Below are 15,530 nucleotides of genomic sequence, written 5' to 3'. Positions count from 1 at the left end.
TCTTATAATGTTGTTTAATATGACTTTATCCCCCTCAAAAAAAAGTGATGACTATTCTTAACTATTTTGTGCAATCATATGCTATTGTTCAAAAATTAAATTCCTTTTTCTTTTATACCGACTTTCTGTATCTGTACATTTTCCCTGCCTTGAATTCTGTGAATCTTATCTTAGGAAAAAAAACAAAAGATAAATGGCTTCTGTAGTTCTTGAAGTGGGTGGAAATGGTAAATGGTATTTGAGAACTGGCATACTCATTCTTTGAAGAGCTTGATTTCTCATTTCTAAGCAGACAAACTGGAATATTCTCTCCTGCCTTCTATTTTCAACAGTGTCTCATCTCTTCACTATGTTTCCTCTTTTCACTCTTAAATCTCTCTCCTTTTTCTCCCTATCCTGAATGGGATAATATTGTCAAAGTGCTACTCAAGTTCCTTTTTCTCTACCATATTATTTGTTTTAAAGAATTATACAATTACCCAGTAAAAGTCTACTTTGTAAGCCATTAGAAACTATTAATACCTTCTCACATGAGGTACTTTATGCATTGCTTCCCCCCCTCTTAGTCTGCAGTGTTTGAATTAAGAAACAAAAAGTGAGTTAGGGTGGGTATTGATTTTTTTTTTTTCAGTAGATCCTGAAATTATTCTGTTTAGATTTAGAGATTGCCTAAAGGAACAACCTATTCATAAATTGTTGTTTTTCCTTTTTTCCCCTTCAACAAAAATAATGTATGACTCTCCCTTCCTTTTTTTCCCTTTCACTTTTTTTTTTCATTTACTTTAAACATCTTCTTCTTGTGTTGGTAATAGTGGGTTTTCATAGCTGTTTAGGGTGGTTCTGTTTGGCCTGTAGAGAAGAATAGTTGTATCTTCCCCATCTAAATATGGAATTAATAAAACTGCTTAGCAAATGTTTCTAAAATTAACAAAAATAATATTTATATAGTACTTAATAAAAAGCCAATTCTTTGAGATAGATTTTATAATTATTGTTCTCCACATTTTACAGATCTGTATACTGAAGCTCACAGATTTGAGGTGATTGCCCAATCACAGTTTTAAGCATCATAACAGGAATTCACAAATACCCAGATCATATGACCTCAAAGGGAATCCTTTTTCCATAATTTTATATACTTTCTCTTTTAAATAAAATTTCTAATTGAATGTTTTCATGAATTTCTTAAGCAGAAAGAGACCTGTCTAATTGAGCTACAGCTCAATTCAGTCCAATCCAACAAATGTTTTTTAAAAGCATTAACTAGGTGCAAAACACATAGCTTCTTATTTTATGTCTTCCTTGACTATAATTATTTCAACTTATACAATGATATTCTTGGCTTCTTGACTTTATGTCTGCAAAGCTTTTCAGAAGAGAGATTCAACTCAGTTTTTCATACCAGGAAGGCATTCTTCTTTGCAATTTTAGTTCATATGTACTACAAACATAATATGAAATCATCACCAAGCTGAAAAATGGAGATTTGCTCCAGTGGAGCATAACATTATGTGGGTGCATCAGTAATTCCAAGGTCATTCTGAAAGGTCATGATTTAGGAGGATGGACATGGGAAAAAAGGCGCTAAACTTGAAATCCATTGTCTCATCTGTCACTTTACCAGTCATGTGACTTTTGGCAAGTTCTTTCGCCTTATAAAAGGGAAGGAATTAGATGAAGTGATCTCTAAAATCCCTTCTGGTTCCAACAATCTACGTTTCTGCCAAGTGAGGGGAAAAAAGTAAGTGGTACCAAGTGGTACCTTGGCTGGGACATGAAACCATAGTCCTCTGATTTTCAAACCTCTGTTCTTTCCAGAACACCATATTGCCTCTCTCACTGTTGGAACATCAGGAGGGTGTGAAGAAAAGTTTGAGTTGGGAATTGTATGTGTGAAATAGGGTTATATAACCCAAAGAATGGTCTGATGCAGTAATTATATAGAATATAAAAAGAATTAAAATGGGGGCAGAAGAAGAGCTTCATCTCCATGCTTATTGCCAACAAGAGGGACTTATTGAAAATATGAGTGCTTGTTGACAGGACTTTGAAGGTCCTACAGTCTTCTTCCTAGAGTCTTTTCATGCAGAATAGAAGCTCCTCTATCTGAAATGTTTTAGACAATGATAAGTAATGGTGATAATTACAGATCTTCCTGAAAGCTGAAGGCTAGACTTACTGATCTCAAGACAATTGTGAGAAATATGAAGAGGAAAGATAGAGAATTGTCGAGAGAGACAGCTGGTAGTACAGTAAGAGTTCTGGGGCTCGAGTCAGGACATCCTGAGATTAAATGTGGGATCAGCCACTTATTAGCTATGTGACCCCAAGCCTCAGTTTTCTCAAATAACATTAGAAATAACTACCTCACAGGGTTGTTTTGATCCTCAGATCACATAATAAGCAATATGTAAATATTTATTTCTTTTCCCTGAAGGGAAGTTTCTCTTGATAGTCTGCTACTTGTCAAATTATTCAGCAGGCCTAAGCCAGAGTTTTTGAATTCATCCATAGCAGATGCTCAGATAAATATTCCAGATCTCATATCTGCCTAGAACTCTGGCCATTACTGATAATGTTTAAATTCACCATTTCAAAGAAACCCAGTGGGTTTCTGGAAACATTTATGGCATACCTATTGTGTTTTGTATTGTATTATATTGTATTGAGGTTACAATGAAAAAAACAAAACAAACAAACAAACAAAAAAAAACCATTGATGCCCTCAAGGAACAAAATGTGACTGGCTCTAGAAAACCAATGAAGCTTTTCAGCTTCCTGGCTTTGGCTCAGAACTTTTTTTTCACCAACTACTCTTCTGTTATGAAAAAATAGTATCTCCTCCCAAACCTGAAAAGAACAGCATAAGTTGAGCTATATCATAAGATTTTTAGTTTATGCCTTTCCTACATAAGGAGAGAAGTAAATTCAGTGTTTTGAGGCCCTTCTGCTAGACCATAGGCTACAAGAAAAATATTTATTCTCAGCAAAGAATTTTATTACCTAATTTGTTGAATCATGTTAGCAAGAAATTCAAAGATCTTTCAATCTGAATTTGCAATTAAATAATATCCTATATGTTTTATCTTACATGTTAGGTTATTATAAGTTTTAGGTAACCAAAAATCGTAGTTAACTAAAAAATTAATTTTCTTCCAGTAGGTCTTATATCTATAATTCACCTTTTTTTACACTCCTAGGAACTTCTAAGTAAAGCCAAAGATCAAAAGAGTTCTTTTGGCTGATGGTTTATATATTTTAAAGAGAGCTTTATCAAGATTAAGTAGGTAGAAAATAAGTTCCTGTTATATCACAATTTCAATAAACTAAAAATTATCAAATACAGATAGTATAGAAAATAGTATCAGATGATCTTTGTCTCATCCTTCTTAACCTTTCTCCTGACATTTTGTTGACCTTTCTGGTGGCTTTTTTCAAACTTTCAGTCATCCTCAAATCTCCCACACTTTCTCAACTGAGAAGCTTGTCTTGTTTCACTTACTTTGTGTAAACTTCCCCAAAAATGTCTTTCTTCACTGTGATACCATAGTTTCCCTCTGAGGAAATGTCATCAAGGGATATGTCTGATCATATGTCTTCAAGGGATATGACTAATCATTGCATTGATCAGAATTCTGAAGTCTTTCAAAATTGTCAAATTTACACTGTGATTTTTCTTCTATATATTGTTCTAGTTTTGCTCACTTCACTGTGCATCAGTTCATATTCCCCGGGATTCTTAGAAATTGTTTCATAATTTCTTATAGAACAATACTATCACAGTACATTCATGTCATAATGTCTTTTTTTCTCCCTGAGGCTGGGGTTAAGTGACTTGCCCAAGGTCACACAGTCAGGAAGTGTTAAGTGTCTGAGTTCAGATTTGAACTTGGGTCCTCCTGACTTCAGGGCTGGTGCTCTATCCACTATACCCCCACCTGCTCCCATATCATAATTTCTTTAGCCATTTCCTAGTTGATAGACATGCCTTAGGTTCTAGTTATTTTTTTTCCCCCTTAATCACTCTTCAGGATCAGGATATTTGTTTCCTTTGTTGCTGTTCATATTTGTTTATCTTTAAAATTTGTTACATTTCTATATCTATATTTCTATATATTGGTTGTGTGTTCGACCTTCCCTTCAGAGTTCAGTTCAGAAAATGTTTGTCTTCTTCTCACTCACATCAATTATAAGAAACAGCAACCCCCTTCTTTCTCCTAAATATATTAGTGTAGTCATTTTACCCTCCCTTTTCCTGCTCTTAAAATGCTCAGAATAAAACCAATCTAACCAGAGACCTTATGCTTTTCTCATTTAACTTTCTCAGTAATCCTTAAAGATAGCTTCTTCAAGATCCTAAAGGAACACTTGTTTCTTAAAGCTGTTAGAATGGTAGCATTACATTGTCATACAGCCCCTTCCAATTACGCAAATAAATTTATTTTTCTCTTCATTCTTGTGTTTGTATTTAAGAATTCTTACTCAACCACTTAGGAAACTAAGGGCCTAGAGTTAGGAAAATTTAAGTTCAAACCTACCTTCAGGCATTTATTAGCTCTGTAACCCTGGGCAAGTGACTTATCCTTCTGGGTCTTTTTTCTTAACTATAAAATGGAGATAATAATAGCACCTGATTCCCAGGGTTGTTAGGAGAATTAAATAAGATAATATTTCCAAAATGCTTAACAGTGTGACTTACATATGGTAAATAATATAATAAATTCTTCTTTCCTTCCTACCTATCTCTGGTCTTTTCATTAGAAATGTAGAAAGTTTGCTATACCATTAAAAGTCCAATTTTTCCCCCTATAAAATTATTTTCAGGTTTTCCAGGTATGTTATTGTTGATAATAAGCCCAACTGATAATATATGGATTATATTTTCATTTATCTTCTGGTTTTAGTAGCTATGGCAGCTTTTTTTTTTTAATCCTTTTTTTGTAATGTTATTTGTTTTTCCAAACATTTCCGTTCTTTTATTTCATACATCTGTATTTACAACATTGTCACAAAATGAATGATCAGTAGTCTTTAAATTAATGAACGGCAATGGCTTAAGTTCTTAAAATACAGGAAGAACAAAATGAAATACATTAACTGGATTAAAACATGCAAAAAAATCCATCAATGACAAAGTTATGAAATAATGCCTATGCTTAATGAAATAGTACTTTTCTTCATATTCTGTCACAAAAGTTCCCTATTAAATGGTAAAATGAAATGAAAGAAATAGGCTGATTTTTATTTTAATTGAAACAAGAATTATATCTCTCTGGTTTCATAGTTTACAACCCAGATGTGAACTTTCCTGGTTCTCTTGCTACCAGTTTATAAGAGGTTGTGTAGGTACATGTGTACTATTGGCACAGAGGATTGGTTTTCTTTCCTTAAAAACCCTATCCCATGAATTTTACAAAAATCAATAAAGTAATAATGTGGGTTATGGGGAGGAAAAAGGGGACCTTACTCAAATGCAGCTAAAACAAGGCACAAGAAGCATCAATAGAATTTTTTAAATAGTTTTTAAATTACCCATACATATGTTTTGTATATAAAAAGCTATAATAAATTTTTTTTAATTTTAAATAGTTTTTAAGGCAAAATTTTCAGCATAATTTACAGAAACAGCTTTAAATAAAAAAGGTGGTGAGCCCTAGCTAATTATTTAATATTTTAACATGTAAACAGACACTCTCTCCCATTTCCACCTTGTTAGCAAAACTGTGATCTCAGTAACAGCTGATATGGCAGTTCTTTTTTTTTTGGGGGGGGGGGAGGAATGATTTATTGTAATTGATGTTGGTAACCAAGATTTTAGGAAATCCAATGATTCTCAGATTATTTTTTCCATTCTGTTTTCCAAGCCAGTTGATACTTCACATCTTCTATATTTTTGATCTTTTAACTGTTAATAGCATTCCTACTATCATTTTTTAGTTTTATTTGTTTCATCCTACTTTTCATAGAAAGGTTTTCAATTTTTCTAATGTGCTGTTTATTCTCTAGGTTTTTCTGAAGAGCTCTAAATAGATTTTCTCTTTTCTAAATATTCCTCCATTCCACTATGGCAGTCCTTGTGACTCTCTCTTTTTTTTTTTTCTTTTTCTTTTTTTGAGGTCCTGGATAAAGTCTTCTGAAATATTATCTTGGGATTCTCCTAAAAGAATTATTTGTTGAAATATAAAGTTTTCTATCAAAAACAGAATATTTAAAATTTTCAATGCTTATGGGTTGTCAGCTAGTAAGAATAACAAGACTTCTTAATGTCAGATAAATGAAACATTGTTATAGATTTTTTTAAATCACCTATTTACTCTTTGTTTTTATTTCCTCTCTTTGCATTGTATAATTGTGAATAAATTTTTAAAGACAAAGAAAAAATTGTTGATAAATTTTTGTTGTTGTTGTTGTTCAGAATGCATACACAGCAACAGCTATCAACAGTACCAACTTCTGCACCTCAGCAAAGGATGCCTTTGTAATTCTAGTGGAGAATGCTTTGAGAGTGGCTACCATCAACACAGTAGGAGATTTTATGTTATTCCTAGGCAAGGTAGGACCATTGTATATTTTGTATAAAGAGCTTACATCTTTTAAACATGTGTGCATTGTATTTTAAAGAACTTTTTTCTAGAAATTACTTCTGCATGTTTTCTCTCATATTTCAGAGTTATCTGGATACACTCAGTATTTGCTTTATATAATGTCACAGTTGGAAGACAGAACTAAAGCCTACCATAGTTTTATTTTATACCTTTGTTTCACTGAATTTGGGAAGGATGTGACTCAGCTTTTAGTTGAATCCTTATCACAAGATGATTGATCATGAGATGGTTTAAAAAAAAAATTTAACCATAACAGTTCATGAAATAACTGATAATTTACATAGCACTTTAAGGTTTTTAAAACTTTTATTTTTGATTCTCACACCAGTCTTGCAAAATAGATACTACCAGCGTCATTATCCCCATATTTACAAGTGAGAAAACCGAGGCTTGCAGAAGTTAAGTTAATTATAGTTAGTAAACTTTGAGACAGAACTTTTGTCTGTCCAATCTTTCTGGCTCCACATCCAATGCTCTAAGCTCTGCTCCATTAGGGGTCCCTAAAACCACCTACTTAGAGTGAGGAATGGTCTACATCAAGGATGAGAGTACAGACATGTGTGATATCACATTGTTTTTGAAGTACTCAAATATGTTCGAAACCATATTATTTCACTGTATGTTTAAGACATACTTTGGACAAGAACAGGCATTTCATATGGAGAAACTGAAGCATAAAGTATGTTGGTTTTATATGATTGGAAGTAGAATGGTATTTAAGAAATTATAGAATAAAAATTATATACATAAAATGTAATTTTTGAAATGGGGTAGCTAATCCCGCTTTCTACTGATCTGATTAGGTCCTGGCATATGTTTGTAATTAAGGAAATTATTATTCTAAAGAACTAATTTAGATGAGGTTAAGAGATCTCTGTCTACCAAGATTTTGTATCCAGGCTTATAGTTTGCCAGTTGCCTTTTCCTTATGTTGTCTATTTCCATTAAATTGTCGGATAATAGATTGAGCTTATAGTCCATTTTTTAAGCTTTAGCAAATAAATAAATCATTAGACTATGAGATAAGTGCATAATTAGATAATGGTGTTAGGGGGAATTGTGGACTAAAGGACTTTCTGACATTCCCAGGAATTGTTTGATATGTCATTAAATGCCCTCCTTGAAAAGATGTTTCTCAAATCTCAAACTGGAAGTAAACATAATGATAACAAGTTAAAAAAAGAACAGTGTTGGATACAAAATGGTTTTCAGTTAAAGAAGATGATTTTTAAGAGAAGAACCTTTGGAGAGAGATGTAGGGCAGCTCTACCAGGTGGATGCTACTTTTATCCTATTTATATCTCAGCATATTATAGCATTTTACTTTGGTTTTTTTTTTAAGTGCTTCTCTAGAATTATGTGCCAAATAGTTCAGAAGTGGCAGCTAGATGGTACAGTAGATAGATTTTGAGACATGAAGACTTGAATTCTAATATGGTCTTAGATACTTAGAAACTGGATGCTCCTGGGCAAGTCATTAGGCATTTCTGCCTCAAATTCCTCATTTATAAAATGGAATAATAGCATCTAACCTCCTAAAGTCATGGTGAAGATAAAATGAGATAGTACTTATAAAATACTGTGTAAGCCTGTAAATACTAATGATTATGTGCAAAGAAAAAGAAATCAAAGCCTCCTTTTATATCATTTAACTCAGAGTCTTTAAACATTTACAAAAGCTAAAGCAATAGATCCAATTGCCATTTAGGACCAGTAGCATTTGTTTGTTTGTGTCTTTCTTACCCATACACTCAAATTTGCCATTTGTCTTGTGACTAAGAGGATTGGTTGGACATATATATGTGTCTTGATAAAATCCATCATAATTCTTTACTGATATTGATTCAGCTTCTAATTTGTGCTCATAACTGTACTAGTTTAGGCACTGTAATATGCCACAGTCTCTACCCTCAAAAAAGTAAATAGTCACTTGTGAAGTTAATATGCCCATGTGAAAAGTTAGATAATTGACTTTAAGAGAATATTTTACTGCTAAACCCAATTTAATTATTATATATCATCATATTACATGTCATAAATGACATAAATAGTAGAATAGAAAAGATGATTGTGGGCTAGAATGGTCAGGAGTTGGTAGAGGTAGGACTTGACTTGAGTTTTGAACAATGGGTAGATTTGGGATATACAAAAAGGAGTAAGAAATACATTTCAAGCCAGAACAATGTAGTAAGCAAAGGAAAAAATAGGCAAAATATTTCAGGAAAAAAAGCAACTAGAACAATTGAGCTAAAGCAGAAGGTTAATGTTATAAGAGATAAGGTTTGAAAAATAAGTAGATTGTGACCTATTTTTGAAGGCCAAGATTTGGGAGTTTACATAATCTAAGAAAGATGGCATTTTTCCTGTAGATAACAGGTACTATGGTGTGTTTTTGAACTGACTGTTAATGAGTTAATGAAAAGACATTAATACAAAATAATTTTAAAGTAATGTAATTTTTAAAAGTTTTTCTAGGCAACCTCTTTGAAGGGCTAAATAAAAATTATCTTGTAAGTATGCCAAGATTGTTTTAACAAATATGTGGTTCATTTGTAGATTAAATATTCCCCCCCACACACACATCTTTTTGCCTATCAAAAATCTAAAATTTTACTGTGAATTTTCTTAGCAAACTTTTTTTTATATGTAACAAAGCTTCTTAAATTGTGGTTCATGATCCCACAAGGGGTTGCATAACTGAATGTGGGGGTTGCAAAAAATTTGGCAACAGTTAAAAAGTATATAAAGATTTAATTCTTTATGTAAAAAATAAAGAAGCACATCCACCTCATTAATTTGCACATTTGTTTTTGTCTTTAACAAATAGTAAAATTTTATGTATACCAAAGAATTGTTTTAAAACAAATTTCTTCATGATTTAATATCAGTATATGTTTCATTTGCATACCATTTACCTGGGATTGCATAAAAATTTCTCTGGCAAAAAGACTTTGTGATATATAACACAGGCATATTGACAGAGTAACCTAGATTAAATTATTCCAAATTCATATTTGGTTTGATGATATTTTATTATACTTGGCTACTTCCAGGGATAATAAAATTTTATTTAAATTAAATTTTTTTCCAGGCCTCAAATCAACATTGTATGTTATGAAAGCTGTGTTTATTTACTTGGGTTTGTATCTTCTTATTAGAAGGAGTGCATAGTTGCTAAAAGGAAAGAAATAAAATGCTATAGATATTACTTCCAGCTTGGAGGTGAGGTGGCATTCTGATGAGCAGTGGCTACAAACAATTGCTGGAATAATAAGCAATAATAGGAAAATAATGAGAAAATAAAATATTAAATAGTCTTTGTTCTCTTGACTTTAGATCCTGATAGTCTGCTGCACAGCATTAGCAGGGATTATGCTGCTAAACTACCAGCAAGATTATACAGTATGGGTACTGCCATTGGTTATTGTTTGCCTCTTTGCTTTCCTGGTTGCTCACTGCTTCCTGTCCATTTATGAAATGGTTGTGGACGTATTATTCTTATGCTTTGCCATCGATACCAAGTACAATGATGGAAGTCCTGGCAGAGAATTCTACATGGATAAAGTCCTGATGGTAAATATGTTGAATGCTTAATACTACTTTGAAGATAAAAATATTTTGCTCATTTTCTAGTTCTATATTTCTTCCTTATCATTCTAAATAAAATCCTGTATTGGTATATAGACTATACTTTTTGCCTAAATCTGTTTGTATAAAACCTAAGTGCTGCCTAGAGTCACAGTATGTCTGTATATTTTTTCCTTTCAGAGAGAGAGATCTCATTCTAGGGATACTGCCTATACTCAGAAGTGGCAGCCCTGCAACACAGTTGTTTTAACTGAATAGTGTTTGGATTCCATCTGTGTAACATTGTGTGGATAAGTTGAGCTTATACAAAATGGAGAAGGGTACTGGGGCTAGTGAAATGGCAACTTGGTCAGATCAAGTAAATAAATGAGCTGAAACTCTTTTTCCCCTTTTAAGCTTAAATTGAGATCATTTCTTACTTAGTACAGTCTGTCCAGCTACTGGACAGACCTGGACAAACCTCTGTGGAGGTTTATTTAAATTTCTCTTGTGTCCAGAAAGAAGATAGAGATTATAATAGCATTGTCCTTCACTATCTTTTCCTGAAATGCATTTATTTTTTGGAGGGGGGAGGGGGAGACAAGTTTTCCAGATTGTATTCGCCATCATTTTTCCTTATGTATTACTGCTATTCTTAAAAGAAGGTAAATAGGGGCAGCTAGGTGGCGCAGTGGATAGAGCACCAGCCTTGAATTCAGGAGGACCCGAGTTCAAATGTGGTCTCAGACACTTAACACTTCCTAGCTGTGTGACCCTGGGCAAGTCACTTAACCCCAGCCTCAGGGGAAAAAAAAGAAAAAAGAAAAAAGAAAAAAAAAAAAAGAAGGTAAATGATACTAAATGTGCCAAAACTTAAGGATAAGTGGCTTTGTTTCATGACCTATTATATAGGTGGATTATTATTTTTCTTCCATAAACTACTGCCTGAATAATAACATATAATAAATTATATTTAAACTGTTAGTACTTGATAGCCTTAGTAGATTTTCTACTAATAGAATATTAGTAAGGGTCCTTACAGAAAGCTTTGCTCTTGAGCTGTAAAATGATCTTGATTTAGTATGCTCTATAGAAGATTGAAAAATGAGTATTAAATAACAAATCTGGTAGCATCAAAGCAAATTTCTTAATAGGTACATTAGGTTCTGTTACAAGAAATACTGCCAAATATTCTTTGGTTATACAGAAACAGTCATTTTGAAGCAAGTGAACTACTAACTGAGGCTTGAAAATCTTTTCAGTAAACAAATTATCATTGTAATCATATTTGTAAGATCAAGACTTGATAGCTTTATCTCATTTGCAATTAAACCCTTTTAAAAAGCAAAAGATTATTTTTCCCCATTAACAAAAATTTAATCAAATTACTTTTCCTCTTCTAATAAGAATTCTGTGGAACTAGTTGGAATATTTAATGCAATAGTGGTCCAGAGAATACATTTCTTAAGCTTTGCATTAGAAGGGTTTCCCTATATCACATTTTCTTTATCATTATGTCAGACCCATGATACTAACATCTATTTTCATGATTTACAATGTAATGTCAAGGAAAGAAGATAGTTATTTGTTATCACCTAATTTTGACCAGTTTAGTAAAGATATATATATATATATATATATATATATATATATATATATATATATATATATATATATATATATATATATATATGTTTACTTTTTTCTTTATTTTCCTATACCTTCTGAGAATTTTTTTTTTGGGGGGGGTAAATTCATTCAGTATTTTTTTATATTCTTTATATAACATTTTATATGAGAAAAAAAAATAAGAATAGTAAACCTTATATGGATAAATTAGGTATTTACTCCTGGGTGAAACATCTTATTTTGGGGGAGAGGTAGTATAGTGAAGAGAGTATTTGACTCAAACCTTGGCTCTACCTCTTGTTACCTTTTGTAACCCTGGATAAATCAGATAATCTATCTTTGCCTCCATTCCTCATTTGTAAAACAAAGAGGTTGAACTGGATGACATTTAGGGTCACTTCAAGCTCTAAATCTATCATCCACTGATCTTTTTGTTAATATTTTTTGTTTTTTCCAATTATATATAAACATTTTTAACATTCAGTTTTAAAAAGTATAGTTTGATCTTCATTCAGATTTCATCAGTTCTTTCATTAGAGGTAGATGGCATTTTTTCATCATGAGTCCTTCAGAACTGTCTTGGATCATTGTATTACTAAAAATAACTGAGTCATTTATAGTTGATCATAGTACAATATCACTATTACTTTATACAGTGTTCCCCTGGTTCTGCTCATTTCACTTTGTATCAGGTCTTGGAAGTCTTCCCAGGTTTTACTTTGTTAGTCATTTCTTGTAGGACAATAGTATTCCATCACAGTCACATGCACTTAGTTCAGCAGTTCCCCAACTGAGGAGTATCCCCTCAATTTTGCCCCTTTACCACCACATAAAGATATGATATAAATATTTTTGTACATCTAGGTGCTTTTCTTTTTTTTTTCTTAAGTCACTTTGGAATATAGAATTAGTAGTGGCAATACATAAAGAATATATACAGATTTGTTTTATTGATATATTTATTTTCAAAACATATGCATGAATAATTTTTCAACATTAACATTTGCAAAACCTTTTGTTCCAAATTTTCTCCCCTTCCCCAGGATAGATGTCAAGTAATCCAATATATGTTAAACATGTTTAAAAAAAAAAAAAGTTAAATCCATTATTTACATACATATTTATACAATTATCTTGCTACACAAGAAAAATCAAATCAAAAAGGAAAAAATGAGAAAGAAAATAAAACTCAAGCAAACAACAACAAAAAGAACAAAAATACTATGTTGTGGTGCACACTCAGTTCCCACAGTTCTCTGGGTGTGGATGGCTCTCTTCATCACAAGATCATTGGAACTGCCCTCATCTCATTGTTGAAAAAAGACATGTCCATCAGAATTGATCATCACATAATCTTCTTGTTTCTATGTATAATGCTCTCCTGGCTCTGTTTATTTGACTCGGCATCAGTTGCTGTAAGTCTCTCCAAGTCTCTATGTATTCATCCCGCTGGTCGTTTCTTACAGAGCAATAATATTCCATAACATTCATATAACACAATTTATTCAACCATTCTCCTAATGATGGGCATCCACTCAGTTTCCAGTTTCTTACCATTATAAAAAGGGCTGCCACAAACACTAGATTAAAAAGGTAATTTATTAGTGTGTATTGTAAATCTAATTTATTCCACTGATATACCACTCTATTTCTCACTCAGTCCCAGATTCTTTTCATGATTATACTTTGTAATACAATTTGAGATCTGGTTTAGCAAAGCTGCCTTACTTCACATTTTTTTTTCTATTGATTCCCTATATTTTTGACCATTTGTTCATCCAGATGAATTTTATTATTTTTCTAGTGCTGATTTTTTTATTTTAATTTTTTAAAAGGTAATAATTTCTAAAATAATTTATTGATAGTTAGATTGGCATGGGACTGAATAAGTAAATTAACTTAGGTATTATATTGGCTCAGTCTATCCACGAGCAATTAGTAGTTTTCTATTTGTTTAGATATGATTTTATGTATGTAAAAAGTGTTTTATAGATGTGATCATATAGTTCCGGACTTTGTCTTGGCAAGTAGGTTCCCAGATATTTTATATTTGTCTACAGTTATTTTAAATAAGATTTCTCTTTGTGTAGCTTGCTGCTGGACTTTGTTAGTAATATATAGAAATGCTGATGATTTAGGTGGGTTTATTTTATACTACAATTTCACTAAAGATGTTATTTCAAGTAGTTTTTTAGTTGATTCTTCAGAATTCTCCAAAAATGCTATCATATTATCTGTAAAAAGTGAAGTTTTGTTTTCTCATTGTCTATTTTAATTACTTCTATTTTTTTCTTCTCTTATTGCTATGACTAAGCATTTGTAGTAAAGTAATGAATCAATAGAGGTGATAATGGGTATCTTGGCTTCAACTCTTGATCTTATTGATCTTATTCTATTGTATCTCCATTAAAGATGTTTGCTGAGGGTTTTCAATTGATAAATATTCAAAGCTCCATTTGTTTCCTATGTTTTCTAGTGTTTTTAATAGAAATGAGTTTTTTTCTGCACCTATTGAATTATCACATAGTTTTTGTTGGTATTGTTATTGACGTGGTCAATTATCCTTATAGTGTTCCTATATTGAATCAGTCCTTCATTCCTGGTATAAATTCCACCTGCTCATAATGTATGGTCTTTGTGATATACTAATGTAATCTCCTTACAAATGACTTTATTTAGATTTTTTTTTTTGCCTCAATGTTCATTAAAATATTGGTCTTAGTTTTCTTTCTGTTTTTTATTCAGTGATTTTTTTTTAGCCATAATTAAATATTCAGTTTAACAGATCATCATCATATTGCATTCTAATTGGGTAAATTTTGCAGCTTTTTTGTGTGGTACTAAATGTTATTTATTGACACCTTTTTAATACTTTCCTTTCACAACACTGGGAAAGCTGGCATATTGGAATTAGAGATTTAAATGTCCTTTATACTTAATCCATTTATTTACTAAAAGTAAATGAGATTATAAAATATGTTACCTCTTATTTTACAGGAATTTGTGGAGAACAGTAGAAAATCCATGAAAGAAGCTGGTAAGGGAGGGGCAGCCGATTCCAGAGAGCTAAAACCGATGGTAGGTGGAGATGAGGAGGTGACCACCCTCCACGAATTTCACTTTTGCTTCTTACCCCTCTCTGTCTTCACTGACTGCACGTCTTCAGGAGATGCTTATGTTGTCTGTATTACTCAGGATATTCTGCTTTTTCTCTTTGTGTGCTTACCCATCTCTTGGATAGCTGAGTTTCTGTCACAAATGAGACCATCTTCTGTCAAAGTAAGCTGAAAGGAACTGCAATTTTTAATACATTTTTAAAAACCCACTATCATAATTTAAGTCTCTTGGTTGGCTAGATCTCCTCTTTTGGATTTATTAGGGTTTTTTTTTTAGTATATGCATAAATACTGGGGCTGAAATATTAGTTATATGTGTTTTCAAAAACAAGTGTAGAGTTTGTGTGTGTGTATATATATATATATATATATATATATATATATATATATACACAAATCCTTTCTGATTTCAGCTAATATATGTTCTCATTCATATAACTGCCTTTACAAATACAGATCACAGTTACTTCCTGTACCCTTTTAGACAATATTAATGAGAAGTTATGCCCCCAGCTTCCCTTTCCTCCCCCCTAAAAAATATCCCTGACTTGAGAGACAGTTTACCTAGACTGGTTCTCTGGAATCCAGTTTGTAAGGACCTTCTAGACCTGGC

The 15,530-nt window shown here is 32.1% G+C and overlaps 1 protein-coding gene across 3 annotated transcripts in view; it reads left to right on the top strand.

Moving 5' to 3' along the window:
• Positions 1-15,530, top strand: part of SLC44A1 (solute carrier family 44 member 1) — a 192,667-nt gene that overhangs the window by 150,278 nt on the left and 26,859 nt on the right. For 2 of the 3 annotated variants that reach the window (XM_074280049.1, XM_074280050.1), the window contains exons 13-15: positions 6,416-6,553; positions 9,942-10,178; positions 14,799-14,879. In XM_074280049.1, coding sequence (XP_074136150.1) covers positions 6,416-6,553; positions 9,942-10,178; positions 14,799-14,879 — 456 coding nt within the window. Of the gene's footprint in view, positions 1-6,415; positions 6,554-9,941; positions 10,179-14,798; positions 15,303-15,530 lie in introns of those variants that run through there. The other variant, XM_074280048.1, reaches the window with a different exon arrangement.

This window comes from Sminthopsis crassicaudata, chromosome 1 (genome assembly GCF_048593235.1).
Source record: "Sminthopsis crassicaudata isolate SCR6 chromosome 1, ASM4859323v1, whole genome shotgun sequence".
Lineage (NCBI taxonomy): Eukaryota > Metazoa > Chordata > Mammalia > Dasyuromorphia > Dasyuridae > Sminthopsis > Sminthopsis crassicaudata.
Note: the sequence above shows the minus strand (reverse complement) of the source record. Positions and strands in the feature narration are given on the sequence as shown.